The 16,886-nt window shown below is 43.6% G+C and overlaps 1 protein-coding gene across 1 annotated transcript in view; it reads left to right on the top strand.

Moving 5' to 3' along the window:
- Positions 1-3,023: 3,023 nt before the first annotated feature.
- The window catches only part of ITIH5 (inter-alpha-trypsin inhibitor heavy chain 5), a gene marked incomplete at its 5' end in the record, with an annotated part of 69,930 nt that continues 56,067 nt past the window's right edge, over positions 3,024-16,886 (top strand). Inside the window, 2 exons of the mRNA XM_080812480.1 lie at positions 3,024-3,113; positions 11,707-11,751. Of these exons, the coding sequence (XP_080668606.1) occupies positions 3,024-3,113; positions 11,707-11,751 (135 nt within the window). The remainder of the gene's footprint in view (positions 3,114-11,706; positions 11,752-16,886) is intronic.

Genomic DNA, 16,886 nt, shown 5'->3' on the forward strand with positions numbered 1-16,886 from the left:
CGCTAGCTTCTGTCAGCGAACACCTGGGGCCTTGCCAGAGACTTGTCTCTAAGGGAGTGAGGTCCTGGGCAAGACTGTGAGGCGTCTCGGTGGAAAAATCCGGAGTGCGCTAGATGTCCTTTGTGGTCTTTTGAGGTCTGAGCTTTGAGCTCTGAGGTTCTAAAAGCTTGGTAGCCTCAAAGTAGAAAACCAGCTCCCCTCGAGGTGAAGTGAGAAACATCACTTCAAAAGACAAATGTTTGTGGGGACAGTTAATTAATTTATTTTTAAAATTTTTAAATAATTTTGTTATATTAATTTTCCACCCCTTTTTTGGGGGGACAGTTAATTTTTTTTATCCTTATTTATAAGGTCAATGTATATCATGGCCTATGTTTGTGAACAGTTTTGGAAAACTTTCACTGGGTCTTAATTTTATTACACCTACCTAGCTTTTAAAGACTGTCCCTATTCAGTCCTGCAGATGCTCACAAGTCTCAAAGAAACCCATTATTTTTTATTTTTCTTTTTAAAGGTTTTATTTATTTATTTACAGACAGAGTTCACAAGTAGGCAGAAAGGCAGGCAGAGAGAGAGAAGAAAGCAGGCTCTCCACGGGGCAGAGAGCCCGATGCGGGGCTGGATCCCAGGACCCTGGGATCATGACCTGAGCAGAAGACATAGGCTTTAACCCACTGTGCCACCCAGGCGCCCCACAAAGAAACCCATTATTAAAGGCTACTATCATTTGCAAATACTGGGAATTTCGGAAACTCTCCCAAGTCTTGTAGCTAGATAGTGGCCAAGTTGGGACTATAGCCCAGCCTTCCTCATCCCTGGCGCAGGCAGCGCAGGCTCCCACCCCTAGCCCTTGCGTCTCCTAATTTCCTTCATCAAATGTTCATTAGGTGTTAACCGTACATTTAGCACGGCACTAGAACTTGTGGGAGATGCTTTCCCTCAAGGAATTTCTGATCCCACTGGTAAAGCTGTCCCCAAATTGAACATCATAAGCCCCAGCCCCATGGCGTACAGTAGAAGTGGAGAGTCCTACAAGATGAAGAAAGGAAAGCTGTTCCTTGACATTGGACCTCTGCAGAAACCAGTTGGGACAGATTTGGGAAAAGAGCAGATAGAAGGCCAAAAAAGAGATTGAGACACTGAGGGAAGCAGTAGGAAGGGGAAGACAAAGACGCGGTCCCAGCTCTCTTGGAGGATTGAGATCATAGTTGCTGTTGCCCCCTTTCAAAGAACCAGGCTTTGTTCCAATTCAACTTTCCGTTCACAGGTAGGTATTTCCTTCAGCGGGGTGGGGAGATTGGCAAGCTCTGATTCCAGAAGGCTGAGGACTGTCCTCCTTAGTTAGAAAGAGGGGAGGGTGTGCACGTGATTCCTATGCTGCCAAGTTCCTGTGTCAGCCTCGGTGCGGGGTACATTGGCAACCTCATGGTGAATTTATATCAAAGAACTAAAACTAATTGTTTAACCTGCTTCAGAGTTCTCCCTTACTGGGGATTTGGTTGTAAAATCTCGCTAGACCAGCTACTATTGCTTCCTACTGGTTGAGTGTGTTTCACTTAGTGGTTAGGGGTGGAAATGATTAAGTGCTAAAGACAAGGGTTTTCTTTCCTTTCTTTTACAATGGCAACCTGTTTCTCCCTCCTCTCCTAATGTCTTTGTTGAACAAACAGCATTTCAATAAGAATGAATAAAATATTTTAAGAAGAGCTATCAGCATAAACACACATTCTTTTTGTTTTTCATGTTTTCTTTCCCTAGTTCTGATGTCCGTGCATCTGTATTTTTATCTGATTATAATCATACTGTTGATAGGGTTATGTAATCTGTTTTTTTTGCTCTAGATTACACTGTAGACATTGTTCATGTTTCCGCAGACCTTGTGATTCTTATCTGATGGCTGCATAATATTCCGGAGGATGGATGTGCTATTATTTGAGTTAGCCATTTTTCTGTTCTTGGCCATCCCGGTTGTGGTCAGTTTCTCACTCTCATTCAGCTCATGGATTTAGATGCAGTTTCTAGAGAGACAGAAAATGTCTTTGAATCGATTGGCTTTTGAAACTTGAAATAAACAAGTGGCTCTAGCAACACTGTGTGTCCAGCAGATAAAAAGACGCTGAGGGGTGTAAAAGCTGGCGTGTGGATGGTTGGCAGACAATAATTCTTATGGCTGAACAAAATATCACCAATAGTTTGTAACTAACATACACAGTGATATTCATTTCCATGATTAATAACCAAAGCCTTAGAAATACTGCTACACGGTGCTGTTCTAGCCTTTCCTTTTCTGCCCCCTTGGGCCAGAACTGCATAAAAGGGGACAACATTGCTGGTACTTTCTGCAGTAGACTAGTAATTTGCGTCCCTTGATTTGGCTTCTAAGCATGAAGGCAGGATGCCAGGAGGCATGTGCTGCTCTCTGGGCAGAAGTAAGCAGGTCTCATGTTGGCTTTATGCTAGCAGGTGAGGGCAGGTGGTATATAAAGTGGGTCGGGGTTGTATGTAGAACGGATGGGGGGTATTGGTATATACAGCAGGGAAGGGGTAGTATTTTTAGCAGGTGAGGGGAATGTGGTGGTATACACAGCAGGTGTGTTGGGGGGGCGGTATATAGGGCAGGTGAGGGGGCGTGGGCTGTGTACTGAGGGTCAGGCCGGCTACTCCCATATCCTCCTGCGGCAGGAGTTTAAGCCAGTCCCGTAAAAAGCATTTCACACCTTGCAGGAGAGAAAGATTTGGGGGCCGGGTGGCAGGTGTCCCAAGCCCTGAAGGTGGCTGCACCAGGCAGAGCTGAAGGGCGGGCCGCGGAGGAGAGCCCACGGCGAGCGGGGCAGCCTCTCCCTGGGGCAGTGGGGACCCGCCTGGGAGCAGGGTCGACGCGGGGCGGGCCGGGGGCGGGGCGCGCGGGGGGCGGGGCCCGGAGGGCGGCGGGGCGGAGCACGTCTGCGGCCGCGGAGCCCCGGAGCTGTCCCCCGCGCGCGTCCCGCCTGGTCCCAGTGCACCGCCGCGCTCTCGCCCCCGCCATGCTCCTGCTGCTGGGGCTGTGCCTGGGGCTGCCGCTCTGCGCGGGGTCTCTGGAAGACGCGCGGACCCGGGATGACACTTCAGACCGAGTAAGTAGAAGTGGGAGGACCTAGAGATGGCCCGGGCGCGGGCTGCCACCCCTTCCCGCCGCCTTCTTCGGGCGCGTGGCTGTTGGACAGACTCCCTTGAATGGCTCCTGGACGCAGGGAAGGGAGAGATCACCCCCACCTCCCGTCACATCGTCACCTCTTCTCTCAGGTCCCCAACCTTCTGCTCGCAAGCGTCCCCATCTGTTGGTCACTCTAGAGTTTGGATGGTGAACTTTCCGCAGAATTGGGTCTGGGATTTGAAAGCCCCGCAGAACCAAATCTTGGTCCCTGTTGTTGATGGTGTTCAGTTTTGAGAGCGAGCCCAAGCTAGTTACAAAGTTTCTCCTCTAAGATGCACGCATGGGGTGGTGTGTTGTTGCTGTTGTTCCCTAGCGGTTCAGAGAAAAACACAATCTAGAAGTTGCAGACTCTCCTCCACTTTCCCCATCTGAAAACCAGGGGGACTTGACTTTCCCATCAGGCTCTTAACAGTGGGTTAGCAGTTCAAAGGTGGCTTGATGGTCTGGGAGGACCAAAAACCCAGTGCCCACTTACCGGAGTTAGCTGCCTGTGCATCTGCGGAATTTGTGTTTTGAAGGGCTCAGCTCACAGGTGGATAAACCGCAAGTATGAGATCTCATTGCCATGCCCGAGGAACGGAAAAGCTTTTTGAAAAATATAAGACGAACTGACCAAAAAATCTATTGGGGGGGCCGGCTGTGTCCCAGTTAAAAGTAGGCATCTCCTGGTACTGTTTCCACATGCATCATAGAATCGTTTAGCTTAAAGCATGTTTCAGGTGATGGGAACAAGAGATAAGTAGGCGTACTTTTCCTTCCCTTTCTCCAGCAGCTCGCTTTGAAGAGCACATCTGGAAGACAGTTACTCTCTTGTTGACTCTGCACAGGGATGTGCTTTCTGCACAATGAAAGAAAGGGTCCTTCTCACATAGGGTCATCAGGAGGAATAACCAGGACAGATTGGAGGAGGGTGAAAGGTAGAGGGGGGAAAGGGCCCGCGTTGGGTCCAGAAACTGTGGGAAATAATAGGGTTTTAAGGATTGAAGAGCTAACACTCCTAAAGTGCTTGGTACAGTGGCAGCACTTACGTTTGCTCTTGTCATCAGGCTTGGGCTGCCGAAGCACAGAGGGAAGGAATTTGGGGTAAAGAGCTTGAAAGTTTTGGGGGGGGCGGAGGGAGGAAAGTGTGGGAGGAACCGAAACAAGGATTCTGTTTATGAGCTAGGAGGAGGGATTAAAGCTCCAACATCTGCCAGTGCAAGTAAGCCTCACACTGAACTTTTCCTGCATAGAATAACATGGCTTTGGCCCGTTTTAGCGATTTCATGCTGCCTTCAAACCATAGCGCTATTTACGCATCTTGAAAATGACTCAGACAAAAATTTCCAAGATATGAAGTTCTATGAAAGTTTGCAAATTTTACCTTTTTATTTCTATTAAAAAAAGAAACAAAAAGCAACAATGTGTGTGTGTGTGTGTGTGTGTGTGAGAGAGAGAGAGAGAGAGAGAGAGAGAGAGAGAATGAATAACGTAGGATTTGAGAATACAGGCTCCAGAACCAGACCTCCTGGGTCCAAACCCTGGCCCTACATTCCCTGGAGAGTTCCTTAATGTCTGTGAGTCTCCGTTCACTCATCTCTAGAATGGGGATGGTGAAATTACTTAATTAAAAGAATCTTGAAGATTGAAACTTCGAACAGTACCTGGCGATGGTGTTAGTGCTTACTCTCCATAATTATGGTCTTCAAAATTACATGTAAACTTAATTTATAAATGTAAATGAGTATGTCAATTTCATGTAAATTTTAATGCCCAGGAACATGCCTATTAGCTTGCATTGTAACTTACTTTTTGCTTACCTTCTATTGGCAGTATTACTAATAACACCTTAAATTCAAGTTCCTTTCTCCCCTCTGGCCCTTCACCCCATTTGTAGACAGTATTACCCATAGCAAGGGACTGCTCTCAGCAGTGGTCTTCAAACTTTGGTATGCAAAATGATATTCAGGGAGCTCATCAAATACCCTGGGTAGCTCAGTAAGTTAAGCATCTGCCTTAGGCTCAGGTCATGATCCCAGGGTCCTGGGATTGAGCCCCATATTGAGCGCTGCTTAGTGGGGAGCTTTCTTCTCCCTCTCCCTCTGCCTGCCCCCCCCCTTGCTTGTGTTCTCTTTCCCTCTCTCTGTCAAGGGAATAAAATCTTAAAAAAAATACACAGACTCCCATCAGTTTAGATCCATTAGGTTTGGGGGGGTGGCTCGGTGATTCTGAAATAGATGACCCAGTGACCACACGTAGAATAATACTGCTTTAAAAGAATCTTTCAGGAAACTAATATTAAAAAGGAAGTCTCTTGTATAAAACCAGCCTGTCTCTTTCCTAAATTTCAGATTGATATTGTTTCCTTAAATTGGGATAGGCCTGTATTCCTATTCTACAAAAGCAGTTTTTAATTTACAGAATAACGATAGCCACTAATGACTGAGTGTTCCTAATGTCCCGGAGAGTTCACTAGTGGCTCTGTGTAAAAATAATGAGAAGCAATGGAGAATATGGTGAAGAGCACCCCAGGGGGTGCCGGACTGCCTGGTTCAAATCTGCTCCCAGCACTGACTGTGTGTACCTGGGCAAGTAACTTAACCTCTCTGGGTCTCTGTTTCATCGTCTACAAGACAGAATTATTACTCTGATTGGCAGGGGTGGGTCTAGGTTTTTAGAGGCAAGTAAAGTTTACATCATTGGTAGGGCTCTCTTTGAAGAAAAAGAATATCCAATTAGGATTACAAAATGTAGGTGCTAAAGTGAACATGTATTTAGGATGATAAAGAGATCACAAACATGCCACCTGTTTACAGGCTGACAGACACCACAGACATCAGCCGTTGTTGAGGGACTGTGCAAGGGAGGAATCCTGACGCTTACATTTTATTAGCTTCTAAATAATAATAAAATAATAAATCCACTATTGCTCTTACGGTTGCTGTGAAGATTAAGTGGGTTAATTCACATGAAATACATGCATTCAGTAAGCACTAAAGTGATATTAGCTATTTTCATTGTTTATGGACCGCTTGCTTAAATCTCTGATGACCACCGCAAGGAGAGTCTCAGTGTGCTTCCTTTCCAGGAGAACCAGGGAAGTTCCCCCAGGGGAAGTGACACCAGAGTGACATGTGCAGAGCCTGCATTAGAACCCAGGTGTGCTGAATGCCAAGGCTGAGCTTTACAGACTCCTCCAAAGACCAAGCCACTTTTGTATTTATAACATAATAGAATTTGTTTCAATGTGCTTTTTATTTGTGGCTTCTGGCATATGGGTAGTGTTCAATATATGCCTGGGATACCACATTAATTGTGGAGATACGTTTCTGATAACCTGAATTGAGAATTTCTGGAATTTTAGTTTTTTTATAATCCACACTCAGAACCAGACCTCTGCATTTGGAAACACAAATCAAGAAATCAAGACAACAATTTTTTTGTTTTTGTTTTTGCTTTTGTTTTTTAACTCTTTAAAAAGTAAAGTCACTAAAAGATTTTGTGAGCTCCAGACCACTCAGGACTGTCTCCTTTTATGGGCCTGGGTGTGATTGTTAAAAAGGAGCCATCAGATGAATAGGAAGGAGGATATTGTGGGAGACAGTCCAGAGATTTACTCACTCCTGAACCAGCCGTCTCTTATTTCATTGAGTAGAAGGGGGAGGAAGGAGAGGGCGTATTGAGAACCGGCTCTATGATCTGTATGTGACTTCATTTTCCTACCCAGCAATCTCCCCCACACCTCAGATGCTCTATTGAAAGCATTCTTGCCTTCTTGCTGTGAGGGTTCCTGTCAGAGACCCCAGCTGGCTCTCTGTAGCTAACGACTGGCTGGCTGGTTCCATTTAGGAAGATGGGATCATGGGAGGGAGACCTAAGCTTTTTCGGGGGGCAGAGTTCCTTAATCTCCTCCTTATTTTCCTAGAGGCAAGGTCCAATTCCCTTGTTTTTCGCAGGTGAAGAAAGTGACTTGCCTAAGTCCAGTTGCCTTTTTTTTTTCTTATAAACCTACCTGGAAATTGTTGGGAATTGTAGCCCAAAAGTGAAGTTTCTTCTTCCATGGCTGAGGTTATGGGTGCCCCGAATTGCAAATAGTCATTAGCTAAACATCCTGCGTCAACATTACTCCAAAGGAATAAAACTTTTGTGCGAGGCATGTCGAGTTACCCAAAAAGGAATCTTCCCAGATGAATTGTTCTCAGCCCAGGTGACAGGCGGTGACTGCAGTGACATTCCATCCCGTGACCCTAGGTTTCGTGTTAGGCCCTCTAGCAGATCTTGGAGGCCCTGGCTCCTGAGTTTCTGGCTCTTGATTTCGAGATCAGAACACCCCCGGGGAATGGGGGCCAACTTGTAGGTAGGTTCCAGTACAGAGCCCTTTAGGTACTCATCACTTCTGTCCTTTGATGGGGGTGTGGCTAAGGCTGGCCCAAACGCAGCATCCCTTGAATTTGTTACGGGACCCAGACATCTCTGTTCGATCAGCCTGGGTCATTACCGCATCCATGCCAAGAGGGAATGTCTGTCTTCTGCATATTCTGAGTTTCTTTCACCCGGGTTAGAATTAGATTTCACTCTTTTCCTCTCTTCCCATGCTCTTTCCCATTTATGGACCTTTTGGAATGTTCTAAGAGTATTTCTCTTCTCCTCTAATTGTGATCCAACACCGATAAATCTGGGGGGAAAATACAGTCCTTGTTACTCAAATTATGAGTATTTAAGCAATGCCTACCATCTTTCGTCTAGAGCTGGAGTAACTGATAATGTAGATGGGAGGTTCTAGACTCCACAGCCCCGACAGTGGTATCGCTACCTTTTCTGTGCAAAGGAAATCTTCACCAACCCTCTCCCTTCTGGTAGTGAATGCTGCTTAGTCCATATGAGTTGGAGAGGCGGTGATAGACCTCTGAAGCTATTTCTCAGCGTAGTTCCCGTATTGAACCGATGCTTCGTCAGTTTCTGCTGTCCTCTCATCCCACTCCAGCAATGCCTGCGCCACTGGTTTAACCGTACCTCCAACGTAGAGCCTCTCACGGTTACTCAGGGGCATAGCGAACTCTACTTTTTTCCATTTCCTTTGTAACTTATGAAAACTATCCTCTCTATTAAGTTTTCATGAGTACGTTTCTTTCTTTCAAGTCATATAGTATGGTCCTTGATGGCAAGGATCATGGTTTACATTTCTCAGTTAAAATTGTGGCCTGGACATCTTCTGTTCCAAATGTGAAGAAATAAGCTTGGCTCAGTAGTAGAAAAGAACTTTATTTGGGCCCTCCTCTGAAGTCTGTGATTTGGAGCCCCGAGCTCTTGAGATTACTACCACTCACGGCGCCCTTGACAATGGATGGGAGTCAGTTCCATATCTGTCCTGAAACCCTACTCCCAAATTCTTGTGAGGCTTTGGGAAACATTCGAACAATAAAAAGGATCAGGAATTCCTAACTAAAACCAAAGATGACGACATTGGTGTCATTTCCAGTTCCAATCCTAGCTGGCACCAGGAGTCTCTCTGTACTGGGAAGCTTTGATTCTGGTTCAGTCTCTTTTAAACTTGGACTGAAGCATTGCCATAGCGATCCCCTGAGACATCAGATAGTCATCTCAAAAATGAAAAGCCAACTTCTCTTGTTCTCCTTAAAGCTTGTTTATTTTCTTGGAAAAGCTATTTTACAGAGGAGGAAACTTCAAAGAAAATACTTGAGATCAATCGCAGATCTTAATACCTGAGAGAGGTTGGGCTTTCTTTCTGACCTTAGCTGTTAAGCGGTCCCCAGCCTATTCTACAATTTGAGGAAGGGAAAGGCCCGATGTGAACCGGCAGACTGGCAAAGACCTTGCCCAGAATGCTTATTCTGGCTTTCTGTGGACAGTATCTCAGGCAGAACGCCTCGTCTGAGAGAGAGAAACCAGTATCATCCTACTGATTTGTTCTCATTTGGACTCAGGGTGTTGGGTTTTAAATCTTGTATTATCTCTCCTGTTCCATGTTCTATAGAATAGGATGCTCTGTAATGGCTTATAACGATAGTTTACAGTAGTACATATACCTGTGTGTGTGTGTGTGTGTGTGTGTGTGTGTGTGTGTGTATTCCACCCCCCACCCAGGGGAGATCAAGGGAGGATAGAGATTAAAACAGTTACTGTTATGACTTTAGTTTACCAAATGGAGATATATTTATTGTTTCCTTTTCTGTTATGGAAGTAAAATGTGTTAATTAGTAAAAAACTCAGATAATACAGGAAAGTTTAAAGAAAAATAATTCAGCCACCCGAAGGTGGCAGCCATTAGCACTGTGGTGTACATTCTACACATACAAACACTTATGCTTACAAAAATTAGATAGCATTAACTGTAAGGTTTTGTTACCAGGTATAGTCACTTGAAATGTGTCATGGATGTATTAATCAGGATAGGCTAGGTTATTCTGTGGTGACAAGGTCTTAAAAATCTGTTTCTTGAATACCACACATTGACTTCTTGCTTATACAACCGTCCATCTTGGGTTGATGGCTGTCACTTAGAAAGTTGGGCTTCATGAGCAGCTGCCATTTCAAACGTTGCTAATTACTGTACCAGAAAGCTAAAACAGTTCTGTAGGATCATACATCCGTAATTAAATCACTTGAACCAGAAGTGACGGATGCCACTTACATTCCTAACTTACTGGCGGAGCTAGTTGCATGGCCATCTGCCTTCCCACAACGGGCCCAGATAATGCAATACTTCTGGCAGACAGCTAGAGAAATATTTGGTGGACAGCACTGAAGTCCAGTAAAGTGAATATTTGTTGATGCCAGTAAATATAGATCACACCATTCTTTTCTTTTCTTTTTAAAGATTGATTTATTTATTTGAGGCAGAGAGAGAGCGAGCACGAGCAGGAGGGGCAGTGGGAGAGGGAGAGGGAATCCCAAGCAGACTCCTGACTGAGTGGGGAGCCTGATGCGGGGCTCGATCCTACAACCATGAGATAATGACCTGAGCCAAAATCAAGAGCCTTATGCTTAACTAACTGCGCCATCCAGGCGCCCCACACATCGTTATTTTCTATAGCCATGTAATAAACCCATGTATCATAGTATACTGATTATACTGAATAATATACTGAACCAAACCTCTTTTTAAAGATATTTTAGGCTATTTGTAATTATTAACAATTGTTTTAAAAGTTCCAAAGAATTTTCTTACTTTTTCCCTCTTACAGTAGTCTTCTGTAGTAGAATTTCTAAATTAAAAGGCATGCATACTGATGGGAGTGGAAAAATGTTGCAGCCACTTTGGAAATCGGTTTGGCAATTTCTTGGAAAGTGAAACTTAAATTTACCATATGACCCAGATAATCTGCTCCTGGATATCTATGTCCAACACAGAGACTTGCATGTGAATGTTTATATAAGTTTCATGTTATTCATAATAGCCAAAAACTGGAAAAAATCTGAACATCACCTGGCAAATGGATAAACACAATGTGTTATATCTGTACAATGAAGTATTATTTAGACAGGAAAAGGAACAGAATACTGATAAGTGCTACAACAGGGACAAACTTGAAAAGGTTATGTTAAGTGAAAAAAGCCAGTCATAAAAGACTACATATTATGTGATTCCATTCTTGAAATGTCCAGAATGGGCAGAGCCACAGGGACAAAGTAGATTAGTGGTTGACAGGTGACAGGTAAATGGTGTGGGGTTTCATTTTGATTTAGTAAAAATGTCCTAAATTGATGGTGGTGATGGGTACACAACTCTGACTATACTAAAAGACATTGTTGTGCACTTTAAGTGAATGAATTATATTGTTTGTAAGTTACACAACCTTGAGCTGTTAAAAAAGAAAAGATCCACATAAAGACCATATTTTTGAAGTTTTTGATCAACATTATCAAATTGGCCTCCAGAAAGGATGGTTTATTACTCAGCAATATTTGAACAGTGATTTTCTATGAATAATGTTCAACCACCAGCTAGGACTTTTACATTAGTCCAGAGTGGCTGATCCATTAATACAAGTTTTTTAAAATAAGGATTTTTATCACCTTCCCATAGCCCTCCTCCCCATGTGGGAAAGTACAGTTTAAATAACCAGAAAAAACACAGTGAGAAAATTCAAGGTAAGTTCAGTTTTGCTTGCAGAGTTTCCAAAAGTTTTGAGTTGAATAACCGAGCCCCTCAGAGTAGAACTGAATACATTTATTCACTGTAAAGAGACACAATAGCAAAGAGCTTCAAGGCAGAAATAGAATAAAATGGAGTACAGATATTATGATGAATTCTTTGCTCTCGTCATTTCGTGCTCCTCTGACAGGTGGAAGAACACGCAGGTGACGAGGTAGCGCCGCCGTGGTTGAAGCAGTTAACCCGGGCGGAGGGGGGTGGGTTCCACCTCCGGGCCCACCGCTCCTTCGTTGAAGGTCCAATCTACTTTTCAGGGTGGACTGTCTCTTCTGTGAATTTGAATTGATTTTAACCCCCTCGTGTAATGCATTTCACCATGACCTCCCAATCCTATTTCATGACTCTTTTCTCCTTGTAGGCTGGACTCAGGGTGCCAAGGCAGGCCCGACTGCTGCAAAGGCTGGTATGTATATTCCCGGAACAGCTTCCGTGTCTGCGCCCTCGCTACTCTGTATATGTTGAACCAGGCCCTGCCTTCGCTTGCAGCTCCTCCAGAGCTGCAAAGTTGCTCGCAGAAGAATGCTGACATTAAATACCGTAGCTTTTATAAGGCTTGCTTGAACTGGATTTTCTTTCTGGAAAGAGACCCGATTACTTCAGTAGGGCTCTAAGGACAAAGGATGGAGTTTCAGAGCCTTTCCAAAAAATGAAAAAGCTTAAATAACCTGTACTTTTTATGGCATTCTTACACGAGAAATAAAGGCTTTGTAGTGAAGTAAACAACTGAAGTAAGCAAAGAGTTCGCGTTGGTCGTCTGCAGCTACATGGAATGGAGTTGGGCAGGGCTCTCGGTGTGTGTTGGAGGCTATCAGATTGGAATTTGGGCGTGCGTTCGGGAAGTTGAAGAGCTTATTTGACCCAGTCTCCGTTCTTCCTTACCCCTGTGTATGCAGAGATGGATCAGAGTGTGCGAACACGCCTTCGGGCCTGGGATGTGGATTTGGCAGCAGTTCTCAGGGGCTAGCCATCCCTCCAGGGCCTCTCTACACCTGGACAGTGTCTGAGTCGGTTCTAGCTTTACCGTGACCCATGTCACGATCATTACCGTCTTTGTCGGGCTGCGAAGTTGTATTCTTGTTATTCCCTGCTTGGTTCTCCCGCCCCCCTTCTTCTCCCGATCCTCCCAGGTTTGTTAATCTCATAACCATTCTTTGGTGTTTGTCTCCACATTCACATAATCACAGACAGCCATAGACAAACATAAACATGTCAAGAATTGCGAAGAATCTGGACTTCCCCCAACTTGCAAGCCAAGGAGAGGGTTTGTTGCCATTGCCTGGATGCCAGCAGAGCACAGGAGACTCCTGGGTCAGAGACAGAGGGTGATCACTGCTCACAGAATAGCCGTGCGGGAGAGCCAGTGTTTGTATCATTCCTGCGGCCTGATGGGCATGTTCTCTTCATCATTCTAGATATTAAACCAGCTTCCCCTTTGCTCTGGAGGGAGATCCCACCCCTTCCAGAGCTGTTCACTATTCAAACATCCTTGAAAAGACAATTCAGAGCAAAGGTAGTTAGAGCCTCTGCTCAAAAAAGTGTGCAGAAATACCATTCTTTAAGGTGGTGAAAAACATTCTCCGTAGTTGGCGCACTATCATTTGTTAAGCATTCGGCTGCGGATGAGCTTTCGATTTGTCTTCAGTTTTCTGACCCCTGTAAAAAAATGCTGCAGAAGGGTTTTTTTTGTTGTTGTTTATTCTGTTATGTGGGTGCTTTTTAGTCCATGACCTAGATTTTCAATAGAAAGATTGCTGGATCAGAGGTGCATGGGCATTTTACATTTTGATAGCTGTCAGAGTGCTTTTGAGTACTACTGCTCTTAATACTGTCTTTATTAATTTCATTTCTATGAGCAATGATAAATATGCACATTTCTGCCACCAAACATATAATCACTCTTTTTGGTGTGTCAGTCTCTTAGATATAAAGTGTTGTCTCATTGTTTCTTTAACTGACATTTGCCTGACTACTTAGGAATTTAGACTTTTTCTTCCTATACATTTATTGGCCATTTACAGTGGTTCTTCTGTGAATTATTTGTGTGTGTGTGTGTGTGTGTGTGTGTCCTGTACCCATCTTTCTATTATGTCTTTAATCCCCCAGTGGTCAGTATGTTAGAGATCTTTGTATGGAGAGCTACTGTCTTCTGAATTGGAAGAATCCCCCCCACCCTGATGTCTCATTTATTGATTAACTTTGTTTATGGTATGTTTTCATGTAGAAGTTTTAAGTTCCTTAGTAATAAATGAGTTCATCTTTTCTTTCTAGCCTTTGAGTTTTTGTTTTTGGTTTCAAAGATTTTTTTTGACCCTTAGACTTAGAATATTTATATAATTTTTATAATTTATATATTTTATTATAATTTATATATAATTTACTTTAAATTATAATTTTATTATAATTTACATATAATTTATATGGTATATATTATATATAACATATTATAATTTGTATGTAATTTTAATATAATTATATATTTATATAAGTATAAAATTATATGATTTATATAATCACTTAGATTTTCTCAGACATCTCTAAGAATTTTAAAAGTCTTACTTTCACATGCATTACGCTTTTTACCATGAAACTTGTTTATACATCCAGCTGGTACAAGAATGATCTTCCCAGCAGTAGACCTGATGCTTCCTTCCCTTTTGCACATGTCTTTGGTGCCTCCACATTACATATAGGAGAGACTCCAAGGACATGTAAGGCCTTGTGTGATCTGACTGTGGTCAGCCTCTGTAGCTTCCTGGGAATCTCCTTATGTTTTATGCTCTAGCTGTCCACACTAATTTGAAGGTCTCCAAATGTTCTCTAACTAATGAATAGAATGTGGACGGCAACAGCTGTTCCTCTCCTATCACTGCCAACTCATGAACCACAGGGATTGCTTGATTTTCTTTTGAATTAACTGGATACCCTTTTTATGACATCTTTGGCAACACAGACACAAAGAAAATTTGTATTTTAAGAAGCAGGGGATATCTTTGTATCTGAGTATCGTGGTCCTTAACAGAGAGTGACCTGGTTTTCACTGTCATCACGTAACCTCTCAGGGGCAGGAGCAGTCTTGGCATCTTCTTCATAGGAGGTGTTCTAAAACCTGTATTTGGAGTATGTCTTAAGCAGTTTTGATAAGACATGGAGACCTGGAACTGATCATCACAAAGGAGGAACTTTATACTCATAGGTCCCTAGGAACAGGAAGCACCGTGCTGGTTTCTGGTTGTCTGGGATCTAGCTCTGGGGTGGCTTGGGGAAAGGGGAGCCTTGGCTTGGTGTGTGGGAGCTTAACCAAGGGGGCGGCTGGGAGTGTGGGCTCTGGACATGTGGGCTGTGTGTCGAAGGTGGGCTCCCACAGGAGTTTGCTGTCTTTAGGGATTAGCTTGCCCTGGGAAGGACAGTCTCTTGAAGAGCAAGTCCCCAAACGCCAGAGCGACAAGAAGATGGAAAATACAGTCAGCCTGCACGGTGCTGGGCATTGTTACCTCCCTGGGGGCTACGTATGTGTCTGTCGCCTTTGTTGCGACTCCAGCCATGGTGGTTTCTCTCTTGTTAGGAGGTGTATAGAGTAGGGCTTCTTTCTCTATGTACAGGTGATGATTGCATTTTGTTTCCTTTCCTCTGATCATAATGAAAGGTTGCTCAGTAGAATGTATTAGCACAAATGGCAATTCAGAGCTAATGCCACCCTCTGTCTACAGGGAAGTGAAATTGTGTCACCCAGGTGGCAAACACAGTCCCCAGGGAGGTGCCTTGTCTGAAAGTCTTCTGCTTCATGTAACAACAACATGGGCTGGGTTGCTTTTCTCAAAAACGAGAGACATGCAGGTGCAGTGAAGGTCTCTGGACCCAGGGTCCACCAATAGCCCAGCGCCAGCCTTCTCCGTTATAAAGTGAGGGGGTGCTGAGTTACGTGATTTCTCAGGGTCTCTGCCATCTCCAAAGTGATTTCTTCTAATGGTCACTAGAGAACTGTTAGACCAGAATAAAACAACAAAAGGTTAATCTTCTGGGGAGAGTCCTGGTTCTGACCAAACATTGCTCAGTTAATTTCCAGATGGCATCTTGGGTAATTCAGGACATCCTCTGGGTGGCTTGATGTTAAGTGACTCACATGAGTCACACAGAAGGCTTTGGTCCCTTGAGCAGCTAATTAAAACACTCCCTGCCTCAAACTGCTTTTCCATCTGTTGAGCCTTTGTAGGAAAAATAATGAAGAAACTGTTTTGTCACAGGAAGACTTGATTTTGCCTCCGATTTTCCAGTTGACATCCCCAAATGAAATAATGAGTTAACTATAGATATGGAAAGCATGTTGGATTTTTAAGAACTGTGCATTGGGAAAAACTGAAGCAACTATTTTATATCCTTGTTTTTAGGACATTTTCACGAACCTCTGCCATCCCAGGTTCTGTCACTGGCTGGGGCATGTCGGTTTCCTGACAGTCTTGTGTACCTGTCCAGTGTTCTCACAATGCACCCGTCTTTCTAATTAAACTGTTCGATTCTTTGTTCCAGGAATGTGCTAAGTAAGGCTCATTCCTGCTTCTATGCCTTTTGTGTTTTTAGAATGTTCTTTTTGTACTCCTTCACCACAAACAAATTCTACGTCTATTTTAAAACCTTTTCTTACTTTTACAGACCTCACTGATTTCTCTTTCTTCTGAATTCTGGAAGGTCCTCCAGGCAGTGAGTGAATTTGTACATCTCTCTATATCTTCCCATGTTGCTTTCTAATTTTTGCCCTTTCTTCCCATGGTGGTCATAAGTGCCTTGAGAGAAGGATCCACATGTAGTATTCCCAGTCCTTCATGGGATTTAATCTAGAGTAGTGGTTAATAAATTCGAGTTAATTACCATTTCTGTTGGGGGAATGTGTATTTTTCTTTCATTGTTCAAGATTCTAAAATTCAATTCCATAAATGGTTTCGAGTTTTACTCTATGCTGACAGCCATGGGCAAAAAAATAAATAAATAAAAGGTATAATTCATGGCCCCTGCTCTTGTGTACGGTCTCAGAGGGGCAGGGGAAGGGATGAGCAGCTGGGGTGTGGGGTAGCTGTGCACATAAGTGGCCTTAGTAGATTGTAGGCTGAGAGCGCTATCCAGTAGGGCAAGGGCTACAAGGCTTAAGGAACAGTGGGGGCTCCTGTGGGAAAACAGTAACTGGGCAGAAGCAATAAAACCCAAATAGTTTCTTGAAACTTTTCTCAGTCTGTCTCTTGGGCCCATAAACTATGTGTCCTATTTTTGATGTAATACTGTGGAAAATTTCAACCATTTCCATAATCTTAATTTGAGGCCCCCAAAAATTACCATAATGGTTCATCTTAGTGTTTTTGTCAGGTGTCTTCTAATTTCGCATTTTAAGTTTAATGAAATGATAATTGACAATTATGTCATGAATAAGGACAAGTCAGCATGACGTCACAAAGTGATGATTCTTCACCACTCTTGATTCTTCACCAAGTGAAGAAAATTTTAAATTGCTATCAGAACAGGGCTGAGGGGGCGCCTGGGTGGCTCAGTGGG

Source organism: Martes martes (assembly GCF_963455335.1).
Source record: "Martes martes genome assembly, chromosome: 8".
Classification (NCBI taxonomy): Eukaryota; Metazoa; Chordata; class Mammalia; order Carnivora; family Mustelidae; genus Martes; species Martes martes.